At 35.9% G+C, this 22063-nt stretch overlaps 1 protein-coding gene across 3 annotated transcripts in view; it reads left to right on the plus strand.

Annotated features, from left to right (window-relative positions):
- Positions 1-1557: 1557 nt before the first annotated feature.
- The window catches only part of LOC142323237 (nucleoredoxin-like), a 126493-nt gene continuing 105987 nt past the window's right edge, over positions 1558-22063 (plus strand). For all 3 annotated transcript variants that reach the window (XR_012756057.1, XM_075362606.1, XM_075362607.1), the window contains exon 1: positions 1558-1700. Coding sequence is in view for 2 of the 3 variants with exons in the window: in XM_075362606.1 (XP_075218721.1) it covers positions 1608-1700 (93 nt within the window). In the remaining variant the exon portion in view is untranslated. The remainder of the gene's footprint in view (positions 1701-22063) is intronic.

A 22063-nucleotide genomic window follows, 5' to 3' on the forward strand; every position in this document is an offset into this window, starting at 1 on the left:
TGCGGTGAACTCAACTAAAGTGGCACTGGTTAGATCGAATATCAGCTGCATTTCGATGGTTTTGACGTGCTGATTCGCATCAATATATTTGGATCGGTGAAATAGAATGCGAGTTTAACTCTTCGATTTCGTTATTAAGTTCGGCCCGGTACGCTTGTTATTCTTGAGAACTGAGATGCGGTTTTTGACAGCGGTCGGTGTCTTGTCGACTTAGACCTACAAGCGCTGTAAATACGGCAGTTAATGTACTTACAATCCTGGCGTATTTAGTATAAATATTAATCGCTAAAATTATTTTTTCTAATTTTGCGAATTTAATATGAGACATATAAAAGGCTGATTAGTAGGGCGGTTTGAATAACCCGAATCTAATTTTTATTTGGTATGTTGGGTCGTATGGTATTAACAAAACCGTATGAGATTTAGTGTTTATTTGATAGAGCATATACAACTTTTTAACAAGTAGCGAGTTAATTTTTAATGAAAATTAATTTCTTTTAATAGCCAAGTTATAACTTAGATTTCACTGGATTTTATGATTTTTTTCTTTAACCTGTTTGTGTAGATCGACTGAAAATATTAATGGAATTGATAAATACTCGTAACATATTATTTACAACACTGATATTATATATATCACCGTACAAGGTATAAATCACTGAAATGTCTACGAAGACGTCAGCTGTAACTAACTGCAAGTATTTCTCTGCGCCGAATGCAGATATTTCGTAAGTAGATATTTTTTATCATATATATATATTAACTTACTAATATGAGTGTGTGTGTGTGTTATTAATTAATTTTTTTAATCGTTTACTACTTTTAAGTATTACTTACGGTTAAAGGTTACTTACAGTTTGTAATATAAATAACATTGATTTGGTTTTTAATCGTGCGAGAAAAAAATTAATTCTATCCTGACACCGGCTTTTATTCTTTCGATTTCGAACGAGTTATTTAAGTAAACTTAATGTTGTTACCGCGATTAACTCGTACGATAAAAAGTTTTTTAATTTATTTTTTAAAAAAGACAAAAATGAAGGTAAAGAGTCGACTAGACTAAGGATAATTTTATTTAAAAAAAAATACTTTACGCGGTAGATGTTAGAGTAGATGTAGAAAAAGTATTATCGCTCGATTTTATAGTTTTTTCTGAGCTAATTATTCGGTAAATTGAAACGAATGTAGTTTCCGTAAAGACCGGTCGTATCGGATCGATAAATGTAATGCGCTATATCGATCGACCGTCTGAGGGTGGTTGTACAGGAAGCCGAAGCAGGGACTGTACGTATAACCCTCGCTCAGTCGTCTGCCAGCCGCCGCGACGCGCTGTAATGGCTACCGCAGCTGTTTACCCTTCGAATTCGACGTCGTCATCGGCTTGGTACAATAAATTACTGGGTAATGAACTGATCGTAACTTCTGGCGATCGGATCGAAAAAACATGTATCGATAACGTTATCGATAAAAAATTCGTCATCGGCCTGTATTTTACCGAATTCGGTACAAAAGATCAGTTCGTAAAACAACTGTTACAGTTTTACGAGACTATAAACGCTCATGAAAAAAAGTTAGAAGTTATTCAAGTATTTGTAACACCGTTCTCGATGTTCGAACTCGAAAACGAACTTACGAATAAATTAAAAGAAGTTTTGCTTCGCGTACCGTGGTTTGCTTTACCTCTTCAACACGTAAAACAGGTAAGCCGATTCTATGGATTTGACCGTTTTTTTTTTTACTCAAAACTTTATTGTTTAACAAAAATCGTTTCTTTTTTAAACTTTAGAAGTTACTTGATTTTTTTTTTTGAAAAATTGTTTAACGAAAGATGCAATAAACAAAACAACAACAATAATAATATTATTATTATTAATAATAATAATTTTGCATAACATTGCCGTTTAATTCTTCTAGGTTTTTTCTAAAAAGTAAAATTAAATTAACTCTCTACGAAGAAATAAAGATTATATAAACTATAACTAACATTTTATGTAGTGAAATATGAAAAAGTAGTTTTACGTTTTAATTAAGGAGAAAAATAAAGAAAAACAATGGAAGTAAAATTTAAAGATCCCCACTATTTAAACGTGTAATGTTTATAAATTTCTTGTAGGCGACGACTTAACTTTGTATATTGTTTAAATCTCGTTGAAATGATATATAGTATATTTATATATAGAATCCATTTTGCTTAATTTTACTCGTATTTATGTACGTACTACGATATGTTTTTGGAAATAGAATTTAAAAAACTTACTTTGTATTCAAATGCAGAAAATTCATACTCATCGACCGAATTTATTTTTAAGTATATTAAAATGAACAATATGATCGACTGAAGTAGAGGAAATATATTTAATTCTATATCGTGTCCCGAATAAAAAGAAAATCACATTATGTTGTAACAGTTCTGTACGTCCGTTTGAAAGATCAAAAACATTCGATGTTGAAAACTATTTCATAATTATACTTCTTTCGGTGACATTTACCTGTAATCGTAATTTATTTTCCGTCGTTACATTACAAATAAGATAAGTTAAAATTCTATTATTATAAAAACTAAATTTATATTTTACCTCTTTAAATTCGTTAAATTTAAATATTTCAATGTTTTGGCTTTATTTCCTACGATTTTTTTATTTGTCTATCGTAATCTTTGGGATTCATTTTGAACCGATGTTAACACCGCACGACGTAGGAAGAAGACCCGAAAAAGTAGATCTTTCTTGAAAGTAGTGAATATTAAAACAGACAGAAAATATTGAACGCAAATAAAAAAGAATTTCTAAAGCAAAGTAGAGTTATTGTAAGACTTAATTATAAGTAGATTTATTTCATATTTACGAAAAAAGAAAGGAAACGTGACGTAAAAACATTTTAGAGTGTTATATTTCGACCTAGTTTTTCCGACTTTGTAGCTCACGTGGAAATCAAATACTCGCATTTATTTATTTATTTTTGTTTTGGTAAAATGGTCTTTCTTTTATCCGACTTAACAAAACATGTCTGGTTTGTAATTTAATTTAAGCGTCTGGCTCTGATATCTTATAAAACGCCGTATCCGATTTTATAACATAATTTTGAGGTGAAATACGTAAATCGACGAACGTGTTAATTTAAATTTACGATCGGTATTATTTTCCTTTTCTTTAATGCCTTGTGAACTTTATTTGTCGATGTTACATCGGCGCAACCTAATGTATTTTCTGCCGGTGTTTTATTTTGCAAAAAAACATCGGCGTTTTGCCGATCACGGTTTTACATGTAATATCCCGGATTTCATTTATATAGATTCGTATTTATTGTGGATCGTATATAAAAATAGACAAACAGATTTAAGTCGGTCGAGAAATTTAAGTTTCTCAGATCGAGGGGTGCATTTAAAGAACTGAAAATCAGATAGACTGAGTGACTTAAAAGTTAGCCCGTTTCATAATTATAATAATTTTAAAGTTATAGCGTGGTCGATGTAACGCGTAAGTTTTATGTTACATAAATTAATATTACTTATTGACATGACAGAGTCGAATAATGGATTCCATATCGTAAAGTAGCTCCATTCGCGCCAGCGCCCGCGAGCGCAAGTATGTATGTACAGGTAATGAGCTGTGTATCCATCTTATCCGTATGTTTATTCCTATGAAACTTTTAACGATACGTACAAATATACGGAAAGATGTTTTGTTCGCAGCCTTTGAGGTCGAAAGGTGTGAAACTAAACTTTATTTAAATCTCTCGAGAATTCCTGTCAGATTGTTTCCTTCTCATGCCGTTCGGTAGGGAATCTTTTCTCCTTTCTTTCGCGTATCCGTCTATTCATCATCATTTTTTCCAGCTGTTGCCGTTCTTTATGTTTGTAAATAATATATAAATAAAACCGAGTTAGATTTATTATACAAGCCACAATGCAAAGTACAAAAAAGTATTACCTGAATTGCAGGTTTGTTTATCCATTTATTTATAACCCAAACTCCTTTATAAACATACTACTGTATACACATACTTAATTTTATGCGCGCGCGCACACACACGTGTGTGTATGTATATATATATATATTCACAGAGAGAGGCGCGCGCTTATACACATCCACATATATACATATACATACAGACAGATAGACAGACAGACAAACGCGCGCGCAACTCTGTTTACATTCTAGTAAAATTGTTTAAACGTCTCGACCGACCGAGTTTTGTTACCAGCCGCGATTTATGAACTTTATCGCTTTAGTTTTTCGGTCTTTACGTGCAAAAATTCCACTTAAATTCAGTTCAGACATTCTTTAGAAAATAAAGATGGCGACCGACGAAGTAAGGAGAGCACGATATCTCCTCGTTCAGGAAGTCTCGGGTTCGATTTCCAGAACAGATATGTTGTTTTTCAAAATTAATTTTATTTTCGTTACGTTAACAAAACCTTTGCCGTCATTGTTATATTAACCCGTACGACTAAATAAATAACGGGATTACTATAAATTTAAAAGCTATATTCGATTTTCCTTTCGTATGTTAAGATTATTGCAGTAATTTAAAGTACCGGTACCGTCTGTCGAAGGTAATAGATTTTAATTTAATGAAAGTAATAGAATCCATAATATTTCCACTCGGAAAACCGATTCAAATCGATCGATAAATTAAAAAAAAGATTATTAGTTTAATTACAAACGATGGTGTTGTGACTTTTAACCGGGTAAACGAGTTAAGTTTAATGAATAATTATAAATATAAATTTTAATTAAAATCATTAACAAACTTTCACGATATAAAATGAATGCGGTGGTATGGTATTTATTAAATCGCAGTACATTATAACTTAGAAGTTAAAAGAAATGCCGCTTTAAAAATAAGAAATATAATTTATAACTTTAAACGTAAACCACAAAATAAGTCATAAATTCAATCGATGGCGATTACGTACGGTACACAGTTTCTCTTTCTTTATTTCTGTAGTACGTTTTTGTGTTTATGTAAAAAACAGTTGATATAATTTTTTAATGCTGTTGTGTCGCTGTCTTGAAATAAGGTAAATAGTATACGTTGGAAATAATGATTATGTTAACTCTTGCTGCATGACAAATTTCTTCTATTCGTAAAATGATGAATACCAATAAACCGCATTCTTTCTGTACGTAGAATTCCATTTAAAGAAAATTCTGTAAGAACGAAGGAGCTGTATAATAAATTTAATTTATTTTATAAAAGTACGAAGTCATCTGTAAACTACGTGATTTTAATTTCTCCCCCTTTTATCCTCTTCGTATTTTTTTTTTCATTATAAAATCCTTTACCCTTACTCTACGTATAAATTTAGTGTCCCAAAACAAATAATTTAATTTAATTTTATTTTTTTAACTACAAATTGCAATTTTTTAACGTCTTATTTTAAATAAGACCCAGCGTAAACAATTTTTTAAGTTACAAAGTTTGTTAACGCCCATGTTGAATCTCCTCGGGAGTACCTCGTTTTCATTGTTATTACTATGTATATTATTATTATTCATATAATTATGTATCCATATAGCTATGCGTATTTTATTTAAGTCTATATAAGTGTGTTGAATTGTTTCTAAGTTACAACGTAATTCAGTAAGAAATATGTACTTTGCAAAATATGACAATAAAATTATTATTATTATTATTTATTTTTTCTGTTGTTGAAGTTTTAGGGGTATCGACTACTGTGGTCATTAGACCACAGTAGTCGATACATTCTTTCTCTTCCCTGATAAAAAACTAACAACGTAGTCAGAAGACTATTCTTGTCGAATCAGATAATCTAAATAAATACACTTATCAAAGGGTTTTGAAAATCCAAATAAACACAAGATGACAAAGGCGTATAGGGATCTTGCCACTTAAATACACTTAAAACTAACATACTAAAAACACTTAAAACGCACAAACCATTTCTAACGAAACGTCAAAAATATCAAAATAAATTAGAATACTAAGTTAATTATATTAAAATCGCATGAAAACTTCTTAAATTCTATCGCCTAAATTTATCCTCCGTCCATTCTTTCTTGTTTCTTTTTTCCACTCTCTAAAGGCCTCAATGTCGAAATCAAAGGATTCTGATACTTCGGAGATGAATCCTTCTGATCCTCCGTAGTAAATCTGGAGGGTGTCTTGCTGTCGGCATCAGATGATAACGGCTCAGAAGGTGCGTCAGTAATGCATCGGAGTCAAGACTCAATGCACTTCCCACTGCAGCTTGTGGAGCGGCTGAAACGCTCGCCCTCTCGCTTAAAGGTCTTCGAGATTTCGGAGGCTCCATTGTATGCCGTCCAATATCTTCATTTTATAAAATTTTAATTCCTTTTTTCTTATTTCCTTGAGAGGGGAGTTTTTCAATTTTTACTTTCACTTCAGGCTTTTTTTCGTAGGAAGTGGGAAAATTTGCCTGAACAAAAACTCTCAGCAACCCGAACGTACTGGGTGGGTGGAGTTCACCGCCTATGAGGTGGGACCCACTAAAAACCCACTTCTTCATGCAGGGTGGTGCTGGAATTGACGTAAAGGCATAACATCAGCACCACCCGCGTAACAGGCACACTTTTCATTTACACCAATATTTACATAACACATTCAGAACCTATTTACACTCAGTATTTACAATTAATAATATATACAGCTCAGAATTTATACTATAGCTTTGCCTGCCTAGACAACAGGAATACGTCCCACGGGAGCCATTGGTGACGACAATGCCAAGGCATCCCCGCCACCCTACCCCAAAGGCTGGCGTCCATCGCCTTCCTCAACCGATCTCTCCTTGTCGCCCTCACGGTCCTCCTCTATTATTTTCTGCTGTAGTACCCGTATAAAACATCAGGTACACGCAGTTTAGCCCTCACCGGGAGAGAACATCAACCGCATGACTCTCCCCCGGGCTAGTTCAATCGTCACGCGGTACCTCCTGCCTCCATCTGGGGCACAAAAAGAAGGCGCACTCCACCATATCCACGTCATCGCAGTACTGGCACAGCGTTTTCCGGGTGCGAAACATGGAGAGCGGCATACAGCCAGCTGAAGTCCAACAAGGGCTGTCTGAGGCCTGTAGTCTCAGGCCTGCCTGTAGGAAGATCTCAAAGTGACCGTCAGACCTGCATACAGAGAAACTACAGTGGCGACTTGTCGACTTCCTGCGCCGATCGTCTCATCACTGGTGCAGAGAAGAAGGGGCAAGATAAGCCTCGTGTCATGCAGAGTAGATGTTTTAGATCTACCTATGAATTGTTATCGATGCTTGGAGTTTGGTCATACAGCCAGAAACTGCAAAGGTGCTGATAGGTAGGCTGCGTGGTTCAACTCTGGTGGTGAAGGGCACCGCGCTGCGGAGTGCAGGAATATTGAAAAATGCGTTAGATGTGGCTTAGAGGCACACCGTACCGGAGCAGCAGCATGACATGGAGAGGCTAATACGGAGAGACGTAGTAGAAGCCAGGGGAGGGCTCCTACCCGTCGATGAGGATACTGCAGGTCAACCTGAACCATGCAGTGTTGGCACAGGACCTTCTGGTCAGTTATGCGGCGGAGATGGGCTTGGACGTCGTGCTCATCTCCGAACCGTGCGCTTCTAGACTGCGTCCTGGTTTGCTGATGTCTGAGGACGGGACTGCGGCGATCTGGTGCTGTACAGGACTCCCTGCCTGTGATGTGTGGCTGGGACGGGGCTTTGTAAGGGCGAGGGTGGGAGGAGTGACCTACTACTCCGCCTACCTTTCGCCCGACATCAGCATGGAGTGTTATAGATTTTAACTACTATGGTGAGGGATATGTCTACACGTCGGCCAGTGCTGGTGGCAGATAGTTTTAATGCCTGGTCGGCCGAGTGGGGATCGGCCAGGAGAAACGCAAGAGGCTCGGTGCTTGTAAACACGACTGCGGCACTGGATTTAGTAGTGCTAAATGTTGGCGATGCATATACATTTCGGAGAGCGCCCTTGGGCTCTATAATCAACGTTACTTTTGCCTCCTCTGAGCTTGCTGTCCGTATTGCAGACTGGGAGAGCTTGGGTAGGCTACACGGCCAGCGATCATCAAGCGATCTTGATGACGATCGCTGGCACCGGAGCTGGTAGTGATGGACCGCCTATATTCACGGGCTGGAGCACCAGGGACTTCGACCCTGGTGTTTTTACTGAACGGTTTGACCTACGTGCAGTACGTCGGGTCTCCACGGCCAAGGGGAAGGCCACATGTCTTGCCGATTGTCTTGAAGAAGCCTGCGAAGTTCCCCCACGTAAGTACGTCTGCAGGGGTTGTCCGCCTGCATATTGGTGGACTGCCGATATAGCAAGGAATAGAGAAGAATGCCACCGGGCTAGAAGGCGTATGACAAGGGCGTACTTGCATTCGGTTAAAGTCGTGTACGCTGAGCTGTATAAGGAAAAGAGGAGAGAGCTTGCTAAGCTCATCTTACAGTCAAAGAGAAAATGTTGGGCTCAGTTAATTGAGGAGCTGGAGACGGACCCGTGGGGGAGGCCTTATGCGGTTCTAGTGAAGAAAGCAGTAAGACCTAGAGCTACAGATATGACCACTGTATTTTATTGACGGTTTTAGAAAACAATCCCGTCGCAGTCTTCGTTGTTTCCTTAACGAGTTATCCTGCTGTTTGTGTTCCTCGAGCGATCACAAAAGAACTGATCTTGGAAAAATACCCTTCAGTTTTCTTAATCACCAAATATCTTGGCATTGCTTCATTACATTTTGGTCAAAACTTAGTTCGATATTTCTCTTCATGTCACTAAACTCGACGCTCTTCCTTCCCTTCTCATGCGAAGACAAAGGCTCTGAAGGACGAGAATTTTTACGTGGACCCTCTCCCACGGAGTTTGTGGAAGCAGATTGTACCATACTCTATAGTTTCACCAGTCAATATGTCACAAAGTGCGAGCGACAGATGGTTGGACTTGTCCTGGTTCATTGATGCTGCCTGGATCCTCCCAGTCAACTGCCTCCCACAGATTTAACTCAGGTCAGGAAGTCAGGTACTGCCTAACGCACGATATCGATATTCCTGGGCTCGCACGCAATATTCTGATGACATATCCACGTCATCAGAATACTGTGCCAATATTCTGATGATGTGGATACGTCATCAGAATACTGATAGAATGCAGACGTTAAGTTGGCTTCCTCCTGGCGGCAGAGATCATCACCATCTCCATCTTTTCAGGAGCCAACTCCAGTCCTACCCCAGCCATCCACTCACTAATCCTTGTATACGACTGTTATTTTGCCTACAGCCTCATACCTTGTTTCCGCCTCCACTAGCAACGCTATATCATCTGCATACCCAAGTAATGTAACTGTTTGTGGGAGAACAACCCGTAACACTCGATTATAAACCATGTTCCAGAGGGTCGGTCCAGGAACTGACCCCTGTGGCACCCCTCTATCGAGATTCTTCTCAACTTCTTCCCATCATACAGTCTAAAGGTCATTTGACGCCCAATGAGATAATTTCGCACCATCCGTCGCAGGTAAGAAGGGACGTGAAGGTCTTCCATTGCTCCCATTATTGCTGAGTGGCGAATGCAATTAAACGCCTTTCATACGTCCAGTGTAACTAGGACGCAGATCCTACCATCGCCTCTCCTCAAGGCTCTTCCCGCCAAATCACAGACAGCACCCACAGCATCGAGGGCGGACTTACCATACTGGCAGCGAAATCCATACTGATTCGCAGAGAGCCCGCCCTGCTCTTCCAGTACACCAACTACCCTTTGCTGAAGCATTCGTTCCAGTACCTTCTCTAGCGCATCAATCATCGCCAGCGGCCGGAACGAGGAGGGAAGTGCCAAATCCCTCTCCGGTTTAGGAAGCAGCACCAGCCGCTGACGCTTTCATCTTTCAGGAAAAACTGTCTTGGTAAGACAGATGTTGTATGTCTCTAAAAACGCCTCTGGCTCAGCCCGATCCGCCACCTTGAGAAACATATTAGGCAAGAGATCCGGGCTAGGCGCCCTGACCGACGATATTCGTGTGATCGCGGCCTCCAGTTCTGCATCGGTAAACAACGGTGCAGTCTCAGCCGCTCCTCTTACCTCTGGGAGTAATACGCCCCCCGAGGGGAAGAGCCAGTCAACTATGTTCAGCACTTCTTGTGGACACCTCATAACTGTAGTTCTAGGTCTTACTGCTTTCTTCACTAGAACCACATAGGGCCTCCCCCACGGGTCCGTCTCCACCTCCTCAATTAATTGAGCCCAACATTTTGACTTTGACTGTACGATGAGCTTAGCAAGCTCTCTCCTCTTTTTCTTATACAGCTGAGCGAACACGACTTTAACCGAATGCAAGTACGCCCTTGTCATACGCCTTCTAGCCCGGTGGTATTCTTCTCTATTCCTTGCTATATCGGCATTCCACCAATGCAGGCGGAGATGCGATTTGGAAGGTACAGGCCTTTATCACGAATGCGCCTGAGAAATACGTGTTGGGAATATTTTTTAGTCATTCTAGGGCATTATCAAATGCCCTAGAATGACTAATTCTGAATTATGACATAATAATTATGGTGGCCTTCTGTGCGTTATCAATTATGACGGGCAGTGACGAGAGAGGAATTTGAAGTAATGATTGACTACTTTAAAAATAGGAAAGTGAGCTTGTTAGGTCAAGAGAAGGTGCTAAGTAAAGGTTGCTCTCAGGACAGTGTATTGAGCCCATTTTTGTGGGCGGTGGAATTTGAAATTTTGTTGCGGTTGTGTTTCCCTCCAGGTAGTTTGGTAATCGCATGCGCAGACGACGCTCTTTTGCTGGTATCAGGTGATTCAGAGTAGAGATGGAAAGACGGTCAAATTTTGCGGCAGAGTTATTACAGAAATGGGCTAGATAACACAAGTTGAAATTCAATGCCGGTAAACTACGGTAATGATGCTGAAGGGAAACTTCAATCGGTATAGAAGGCCAGTGATTCGGGTGGCGAACCAGCGGATGATATTCGTTACGTCCCAGAAGTACCTGGGGGTCGTTTTGGATCCTCGGGGCTCATTTGTGGAATACTTTCACACGGTCAGTAAAAAAGCCTGCCCCCTGTTTTCGAAATTGAGGCGAATGTCAAGGTCCCGATGCGGGTAGACTTTTTCGACCTTGACCTTGTATATAGGCTTGGCAGAAGCTATTATTTTGTATGCCTCTTCAGCGTGGTCATGTAGCTTGCAATAAGATCGTAGCAGAAAGTTATTACATCGGTATCAAAGGACATTATTAATTATGGCGACTAGAGCCTATAGGACAACTTCGGATGCTTAGTGCAACAGCGGGTGTAAAGCCGCTGGACTTGCTGGTATGAGAGAGCAAAGAGATTACAGATTTGAGGTGTGCCGGGATGTGCACGACGGATCGGATACGAGAGATTGAGTTGCGAAGTTATACAGACTGGCAAGAACGGTGGGAATGTTCTGTGGTTGGTAGACATACATATGTAATTTTCCAGGATTTCGAACAAAGGTGTGAGGTTGGATTACATTCAACCAGATTTTGAACTGACGCAGGTTTTGTCAAGAAACGTTCCATTTCGTTCGAAGTTGCACTTCTTTGGACTGGTGAAGATAGTCTCTGTGCGGCATGTCAGGAATTGGACACGGTGGAACATGTTCTATTTAATTGCATACTGCACGACTACTATCGGGACATATTATTGCGTAACCTCAAAGGTATTGAGCCTCCCGTTTGAGATGCAACCCTTGATGAAGAATAAAGAGGGTTATTAGTTATTTGAAGATTTTGTGAAAACTGTCATGCGAACACGACGGGAAGTAATTAGTTAGGGTGCGAACAATCCATTGGGTTAGAGGAGTGGGGCCCGATTGGGTCGTGCTCTTTGATGATGTCCATGGAACTCCATGAAGGGATGGACGGCCCGTATCTTTGCAGAAATTGTTGATTGTAAGCGTGACTCGCATATTACCGCGGTGGAAACGGACGTTAGCCGGTTCCAAAGAGACTGGAGGTGGTCCGAGGAAGGCTGAGGAGTTGGTCATTATAGCCGTGGTATGGCGGCGTAAGCCAATGGTGGATGACTAAGAACGCAGGCCAGCGACCGGTTCGGCATTCTTGTGCCGAACCGTTCGCAAAATGAGAATAAATTTGCAAAATGTAAATTTATTCTTGAGGCGATTTCAAGTGGTCGCAGTATAGATACGGAAAAGTGTAACGTTATATGCTTAGCACCCGATAACTCCGACAATGCACAAAATATTAGTTCATGGCTCTACTGTTATAAATCACACCCTACTACCAATTGATCAATTGACGGAAGAGGCAGCTGCGTCGAGTAATAACGACTTTCTACAGTACAGATTACGATTTTCCAGGAAGTTTACAAGGAAAGACTGCAGCAGAGATATCCTAAATAGGTTGCTGCTTACTTCAGATCTGTAATCGGGTAATATTTATTATTTTAAAAAAACAGTTTTCATAGCGGTGTGTTATTAATAGTACAATAAATTATTGTAACTATTAATAACACTTTCATTATTAATAGCTTATGACATTAGGCCTAACTGTTCATACTACATTACAACAACGTTTTCGGTGTAAGTTATTTGAAAGCACAATTCCTAAGTAAATAAAGTAATTGGATTCACGATATTATAATATCGAAATATTCTGAATGTTACGATAACTATACTTAACGAGTTACTGTTTTTGCAAGTTAAAATGCAATAAATAATACGAAAAAAGTATCAAACTACAACATATTAAGTTAATATAATTTTGTTACTACTGTTTTATAAAACCAAGTAATTTTGTAAAAATAAGTTAAAGGAAAAGAATGATTTTAATTTAAGTGAGGATGTACAAAATCATTTTCACGAGAAAAACAAAAATAATGAATAAGTTAATGAATTTGTTTTATTAGTTAAAATGCAAATTTTATTTGAAATAAGCAAGAGATAAATATAGTAATTCGACAAATCATTATAAAAATTGAGGAAACTTGTGATTTCGGCTACTATAATGGATCGGTCGTTTTGAATTTCGTAGTTTTGACGCCAAATTTGAAGTCAGTGACCCCAAAAACTCTTAGGTGTCAGGTTTTGAATAAATACAACGAAATTTTCAATTTTGGTCAGATTTTTGAGCCAAATACTCCAGTGTGCGACGTCGGTTAGCAAGATATACAGTTATATATAACTCGTAAAAGAAAATTCGCAGAAAAAAGTTTCCACCATATCTTTCACTCTTATCAGTCGATCTTTGCGATCTATTAAGGAAAATCTTTTCTATGCAGATAACCTTTTTACTTTATTTACGGCAAGGTTTATCGGAAATATTTTAAATCGGTGAGTAAACGTTATATATGAGCGATTGCTGTATAACCAGCCGTCGATATTATCAACCCGAACCGTTAAGCTCTGTGTTGAAGATAAAATGATCGCAGAGTGGAACGTGAAGTTGTGCTTTTAATTGTAGTAATATCGTAGTTTCTTTGATGTCGAAAACGCACACACGCCATGTTTGCAATGCGTATACTGTAATAAGTAGTAGTTAAAATTACGTAGGGTTTGTTTCAATAGAAATTGTTTTAAAAAGATATGAATCCGTTTTTAAATGGTCCTGTGTCCGTATTATTCCGTTTACTTCCTCTTATAATTACTCGTTTTTTCCACCGTTAATTCTATAATTAAATCAGCCGTAGAATTTTTTATTCCATCCGTGTACACGAATAATCAATGAGCTGCAGTGCAAATAAGTAATTTATATGACTTCCCGGACTTGTGTTTTTATACTTACTTATAAACTAGCATACTGTAGTCACTTCAGAGCCACAATTTGGTCGGTACAGTACCCACTAATTGGTTTTTAGATCTCGTCACGGCTTCACTCGCGAAATACATAATCGGAATTACAAACGTACCATCACAATGTTACCAAACCTCATAAGAATTTATTTGATAGCGGTAGCATAAAACGGCAAAAATGTAGAAAACGATTTTTGTCTTTTTACTCCTGAAAATATAAAAATTCTAAAAACCCGAAAATGGTTTTTAAATATTAATCTGAAGAGTATTTGCAAGCCCAAAACGAGTGAATAGTTCGTTGAATATAATCGGAAATGAGAAAAATGTTCAATCATTGTTCGACTTTTATTTTTTACCTTTCTTCACCCCTTTTCAAGGTCGAATTTTAAAAAATCTACAAATTTGATTTTAGATATTCGCATGAAGATTACATACACTAAAAATCATGTTGGTATTTTCATTTGTTACCGAGAAATTATAAAATTAGTAAATTTCATTCATACTCCACTTTAACTAAACTCGGAATTTCAAACAAATCTTTTCTTAGTATGCACTTACACTAAGAAGAACGTGAATACTAATTTTCATCAGTTTATCTTAAGTATTTTTTGCTGGGCGTTGATTATGAATCGCTCACCACTTACTCACGACATGTTCATACACACACACGCACACATAAACAACGATCTTTCATTATAGTTATTAAGATATTCATCATAGAAATACAAAGGAAGCCATTGTGTTTAAGCTCCCGGTTCCAGTTTTTTCAAGTGTAACGTGCACTTTTCCTAATTAATTTTCAGTGTCCTTTCTTTATAAAAATAAAGGAAAAACACGATGAGCTATAAAGTGTGTAATATTGGATGATGATAATAATATTAATTATTTTTTTCTGATTTTTTTTCTTTATTATGTTTTAATAGATACAGTTACCCATTAGCATGTAGAATTTAATTAGTTTCCCTCTGAAGACTTTCTCGGTGAATGTCTTTCGTAATCTATTTTTTTTTTTTTTTTACCTTACTAAGATGAATTCAGCAATATTTATAACAGTGCAGCACAGATTATAACAGATTTGTAACCGTATCGATCTCATCCTACCAGATAATAAGCCGATCTCTTATATATTCATTTAGGGCATAACACACCTCAAACATGGACCGTTTAAAAACACAGCCTCTTCCGGCAGGTTAGATTACTTATTGTTTAAAGAAATCGGTAAGCTGAAAGAATATGAACTGAAAGAATCGATATTCTGAAATCGAATATATATAAAGAAAGAATCTATATACTGAAAGAAATCGATAAGCATTGGGTTGAAATTAAGTCGTAAACACCCGTAGTTCTCGTCACCCAATATTAAAAAAACTACTTTTTGAAGGGTTTTATAAAAATTTTAAATGTTCAGCATTTTAAAACATTTACCGTTCAATTATAGAGATGGAAGAACAATTGCTAACATTTACAGGGACCAAACGGTAACAGTAATAATCTAACAGCAAACAGCATAAGAAAACAGCAGTAATAAAAAAGGGAGTCTGACAAGGATATCCCCGTTACTTTTTACTCTTTACATCAGGAGCTAACAGTTTAGATCCGGAGTAACAGTACAAGGTGAAAAGATAAAGATGCAACGATTTGCTGATGAAATAGTAATTCTAGCGGAACGTAACAAAATATTTAGAAGAAACAGTTAATGGCATGAATGAAATCCTACGCAAGAACTACCGCGTGAAAATGAACGAGAACAAAACGAAAGTAATGAAGTGCAGTATAAATAAAGTAGATGGATCACTGAATGTAAAAATAGGACGTGAAAAGGCTATGGAGGTAGAAGAATTTTGTTACTTGGGAAGTAGAGTTACTAAAGATGGACGAAGGAGCTATATAGAATGCCGAATAGTTCCGGCGAAATGAGCTTTCGGTCAGAAAAATTATTAACTTACATCAAAAATTAATTTAAACATCAGGAGAACATTTTTGAAAGTATATGTTTGGAGCGTAGCTTTACGTGGAAGTGATACTTGGGCGATCGGAGTACACGAGAAGAAAAGATTAGAAGCTTTTGAAATACCGTGCTGCAGGTGAATCTTAAAAGTCAGATGGGTGGATAAAGTGTCAAATGAAGAGGTGTTGTGGCAAACTGATAAAGAAAGAAGCATTTGGAAAATATAGCTAAAAGAAGAGAGACCTATAGGCCACACCTCGCTTTGACATTGGATGGACAGGTAGATTATTTTACATAATCCAAACGCTGCGTGCCTGTACAATTTTTCCCATCTACCTGATACGTATAAATCACTCGAATATAACGTTAACCTACGATTGTATTTACTAACCGTAAAAATAAAGTTACGTATTTATTATCTTTACGTATCGCGTGTTTATAAATCGGTTAACTGACTTTATTTTTATGCAATTTCAGTTACGCATCCCCTTTAAGTACTAAGTATTTGTATACGTACACTGTAAACACAAACGATGCGAACATTTTCTGAAAGCTGTATAATTTGTATGTGTGAATTGAAACCGGAAATATTACGGATTAAGTTTGTTTGCTTTTTTAGCAGTAATTCCTCAAAAACAGAATCTGTAAGCCATTGATTTTCAAACTTTTTCGCCCACCACCGACATTGAGAATCAAAACTTTTCTAGCTTTCCTTAAGATTTTTAAACTACCATCTGTTAAAAATAATAATTGAAGTTGCTGATTTTAAGATGCGCTCTTAAAAACAGCATTTTTAATTTAAAAAAAAAACAAGCTTTGATTCTTTTATTTATTCGTCTCTCTAAGCCTCTTGCTTGCAAAGTTAAAGTAGTTTGAATACAGTCATTCTCTATCGTAAAATGTAGGTGTCCCTTTAATCTTTTGTGCTAGTGTAGTAGGTATGTAATTTTAGTTTGAAATATCAGGAAAACGTAATCTTTGGTTTTTTTTTAATCAGTCATCGCCTTCCTAGACTGCCTGAACGCCCCCAATTTTCTGTCGGCCCCCTGAAGGCTTCCAGCACCCTCAAGGGGCGTTGTAGCTCACTTTGAGAACGAATGCTCTAAGCGGTGTTATGATAACACTGAACAGCTTTTACAAAGAAGCCGAAATACCGAATTCAGCTGTACTTTCAGATTAATTTAACTACCGCACGTGTTTGACATAAATTCCTAATAAATATTCTGTTACTATTTACCAGAAACTTCCGTTTCATTAATATCTGCTACTTTTTTAAAAGTATATTTTAAGTCGGTTTATTTTTATGCTTTCCTCTAGAATTACATTGCCGCTGTCTACTAACGATTCCATAGCGGCTGAACTCGGTAAACAAATTAATATTAAGAGATACTTATGCATCTTTTAAAAAAAATTGTAGATTATTTATAATATTTTGTAACTGGAAGCCCATAATCTTCCCGTTTCATATTTCCTGTAAAAGTGTTTGTCTTACATTACCAGAATATTTATGTACATGTTCTATAATACATAGACAAGACGATTCGATAAATAGGGATCTTACTACATATATATTACGTATTTCAGGAAGCAGTTACTTTAAGGAATAGGAATGTTTATTAAAAAAAAAAACATGGGGTGTTTTTTAACTACAGGTGACGAAGAAAATTTTAAGGAAGGGGTGGTAGTAAAGCTACCCATTTATAGTGAGGGTGAAAGTAAAATAGTATTTGATTTTCCTTTCCGACCGATGAGGTAGTTTTGAGAGGGGGTGCCTGGAGCAGTTCTTTCTGTTCCTTTACTGTAAATATCGTTATATACATCAACAATTCGATGCATATACTTACTAGATCGTTAGTAAGTACGTACAAATCTACGTTAAAATAATAATTACAGTAAAATAACAAACTCAAATGTAAGAAAAGACCTGTGAAAGTATCGCTTTCAGGGCTGAATATCAACTGCATTTTGGCGGGCTCGAGATGCTAATACGCTGTACTATATTCGGTTCAGTTAAGAAAGTGATGGAAACCGCTTCCCTCTTTGATTTCCCCAATTAAACGGGTATGAGATATGTATTATTCTTGGGAATACCTCTACCGGTCTCATAAGCGGCTGGTATCTTATATAAGATCGCCTACAACCGTTTCGGTTGATAATAACACAAAGACAGAGGAATTCAAAATTCCCTTCTGTATAGTTAAAAAACCGAAGTTTATATAGTATTTTACACCCTGCTGAAATTCAAGTTATAAAATGTTGAAACATTTCTCGATGAATTAATCAGAAATTATAGCGCAAAATTTATTTAATCTGTTTAGTTAATATATGAAGAGATATAAAATTACTCTTCGAAAAAGATTTAATTTCGTAAATTTCATCGGTTTGTAAACGATATTTCGCGGTATAAAAGATAAGTAAGTGGAGGTATCGATATATATATATATATATATATATATATATATATATATATATATATATATATTATTCGGTTTTATTTTTCAACCGCACTCCAATTCTACTGGGAATGGAAAAAACAACATACAGTTTTCCGTACGAGTAATACTGTCTGGAACTCCGACGCCGGTTAGAATAAAAAATTTGTTGATTGATCCCGTAAAGCCTTCCTTCCATTAATTTGAAACGGGGAACAAATAAATCTACATTACTTGCAGTCATATTTTTCCGCAATGTACGATCGAGCATATCGTGCTACGAACGATATCGTATCTTATCTAGATTAAGTTTTTATTCGTGATTTTTATCCGCACTGACCTAGCTTGATTTCTTACCCTTGATTTTTTTACCCTTTAATTTCTTTGAATTTCTCTTTAACTTAACGATCTTTGAAGTACTGAACATAATATTTAAATACACTAAATTAAAAAGCATATTAATTACCGTTTAGTTTTTTAAAAAAAAATCTTATCTATTACAAAAAAAAAATTAATAATTTAATGGTACGAGCAGATGTAAACATTTAAGAGATATTAAACACGTGTTGTCACGACTCAGTTTAGCAAGTAAAGGATTATTAACTAACTAATTTTAGGTATTGTTAATAGATTAATATCAAACTGTGCGTTTTAGATAATTTTTTATGGCTGTAAGAACAGTTGAAATATACATAATCTTTTAATCGTTCTAACAATTGGCGTTTGTTATCGTACCGATAAAACTCTATTTTGCGGCTATTTTATTATTTTTCAATCGATATCTTAACATCTGTAACCGAACAGTAGACATTTTTACATACGATTCTTAAAAATAGTTTTTAAACTTCAATTAAAATAGTTTAATTAAAAATATTTAACTATTTTTAATTAAAAATAATTAAAACTTTAATTCGCGAAATTTTACCCAATAAATCCCAGTTTCACGCCTATCATCGACTTAGCCGGTCACCAAATATTTAGTCTTAAACTCTTATCTACAAACGTTTTGAATCTAAGGAACGGATATCCTTTAATCTACTTAATTAACCTTTCAGAGAAGCGCTGTATGAACGAAGAAATTCAGTACAGCGTATCTTTTACTTCGTTGAAAGAGTCGCCTTCTTCCAGGAATTCAATACCTCCTTGTCTTTGCGTTTTTCCGCACTAACCGGGTGTAAGAGCATTTCTACGGTCTCTTTAGGAAAAGGTCTTTGCCAAAAAAAATACTATTTCGTTCTCGTTGTGTCTTAGATTCGTCTCGATCTTCTTCCCTAGCGTTCCGATTACTTCGTCGAGAGTAAGAACTCGATTATGAAAATCGATAAGTTTATATTATAATTATCAAGGTCAACCTCAAAATAGTTTAATACCAGTTTCCTGTATCGGTCGAGCGATATTTTTTTAAATTTATTTTTCAGTATATTTTAAGGATTATTCGAAGAATAATCCACTTGGAACGGAAAACTGTTGCGACCGACTCGTTATTATCAAAATTGTTTTTTAGAAAATCTTGGCCGTAGTGGAGTCCAACCGGCTGCTAAACTGTAAACGATCGGAATTAATTCACTTTAATTTCATAGAAAAGGCATGAAGTCAACACAACTTAATCGCAACGTATCGATAGAATTCTCTAAAGGAAAAATTATAACCTTAATCTCATAAGTCACAGTAGCCGCGTAATCAAATTTATTAACCGATCGTATTTTGATCGTTATGATAATAACACGTGTAAACAGATTTACGTTTCTAAGAGCTCACTAAGAATAAAATTATATACGGTATTTACAAATTTATATAAAAAGTTGAAGTAGAATTTTTATAGAGCGTATATTTAAATCTTAATACTTTTAACGGACCTCTGAAGCGATCTTCTCTGAAAAATAAGCGCTAAATTATTAAATAAACATTCAGAAACTAACCGCAAGCAGAATTTTGTTCGACAAAGTATTATTTTTAAAGCTAAGAAAGAATAAAATAAATATTTTCGATCTAAAAACGTTTTAAGTTATAGCCGTATCTTATTTTTACAAACAGTTTTAGTTATAACTTTCTAACTATATTTAATTATCTTTGTAAATTTATTTTTAAATTATTTCATTAGCGACGTTGAAATAAAACAAAATTAATACTACCCTGGCATGCTCTAGAACTACGCTGCTAGAAGGAAAGTATGGTTATCGGTTAAAAAATGGGATATGGGTTTTTTAATTTTTCGACGTTTCATGACCCAGGGAACCCAAAACACAAAAAAGTGGTGGGTAATGCTTATACGTATGTATGTTCGTGTGTCGGCGTATTTGAAGTTTAATAACTTTTGACTGCATTAACCGATTTTCATGAAATCTTTGTACGGAGACACTTGTACGTAAGGCAACCTGTCGGTAACATTTTGTAGTCGATATCAACACTGGGTGGATGGGCAGTTTGGGGATAAATTTTCTAAAATTTTGCAAACATAATCCCACTTTATATTAAGCCCAGTAAATGCGTGCATGTTTATATTACCATTTTTTTAAAGTTTTGGCCCAAAATTCCCTCTTCTCCAAAAAAAATCGAAAAGCTATCTTTTTATTTATTGCATATTTTTAACGGATTTTTTTTTTTATTTTTTCCTAGGCGTAGTAGTAGTGGTCCAGATAATCCAAAAAATACTACGGCAACAATACTGGGAATGGGGTAGCCAATCGAAATTAAAAATTATCAATTTTTTTGAATTCTTCAAAACTTTTTTCAGTTTAGTTAAACATATAATGATAATTTTACAAAAAAAAAAAAAATCATTATAATTTGTCCCCACGCCACAAAAATAAATGTTAGCTAACTTTTTTCATGTATATTTATTTTTCCACTATATAAGAATAAATAACCGTCGCCAGGCAAGTATTATTGTCAGCTTTTTATACAAATAGATTTCTTATTTCGAATTTTTTGTCGATTGAAATGTATTTGTATTCTCTATCTCAGAATAAATTTGAAATTTATACGTTGTGTATAGGATCAGCAAAGATAAAAAACCAATTTGGGATCGAAATTAGCCGAAAGCACTTTTATCGGCATCGTATTTATAACTTAAAGTTTGCTTTAATGTTAGTCTAATATGAAGTAAAGTAAAACCGCTTCCTGTAAAATTAGCTCGGTAAACCGTAAACCGTAAACCGTAAAGTTAGCTCGGTAAATATTTTCCGAAAATCCAGTTTAGCGTATTTTGAAAGCGATTAGTTCTACATTAAAGAAATAATTAACTAAAAAGTGGCTTCCATCAAGATCCGTGTTGTTCATTATTCAACTGTTTTTTATCGGACAACAACCATTAAAAGTTTATAAATTTGCAGGATATTTTTGTTAGCGTTTATTGTAAATTATATAATTTTGGTTTTACTCATTAGTTGTAAACGTGTAAGAAATAAAATTATGGAATTAAATTTAATCTTTATTGATTAATTTGCATTTTCAAAAATCATTTTTTATACGAAAAAAAGCATGAATTTATGTAGTTCGAGAGCGTTAAAAATGTAGTAAAATTAGTCGTAATAGGAAGTAAAAGTTACCTTGCACGTAACAATGAGTTGTTAGTGTTACTCGAGTGAAATCTAAAACAAAAGAACAAAGGTGAAAGAGTAATGCATTAACCCTACATTAACGATAGCGTTAATGCGTTTGTTTCATAAGCTTTTAGCGAAAAACTGCTGAAAAGAAAGAACGTGTTCAAAATTGTATAACGTATAGTTACTCTCTTTTGAATATTGCTTTTATAGTCCAACCTGAAAAGGTAGGGACCGACGGTATGGTGGTTTTTTTTTTTATTGTAATAGATCCCTTCATAATTTTTTTTCATTTTATTTAAAAAAGAGCCCTCTAGATTGTATAAACGGTGCTTGTTTTATCGATTAAAATGAAAGCTACACTATTCGGATGTGTTCGACCTT

This window comes from Lycorma delicatula, chromosome 4 (assembly GCF_047948215.1).
Source record: "Lycorma delicatula isolate Av1 chromosome 4, ASM4794821v1, whole genome shotgun sequence".
Lineage (NCBI taxonomy): Eukaryota > Metazoa > Arthropoda > Insecta > Hemiptera > Fulgoridae > Lycorma > Lycorma delicatula.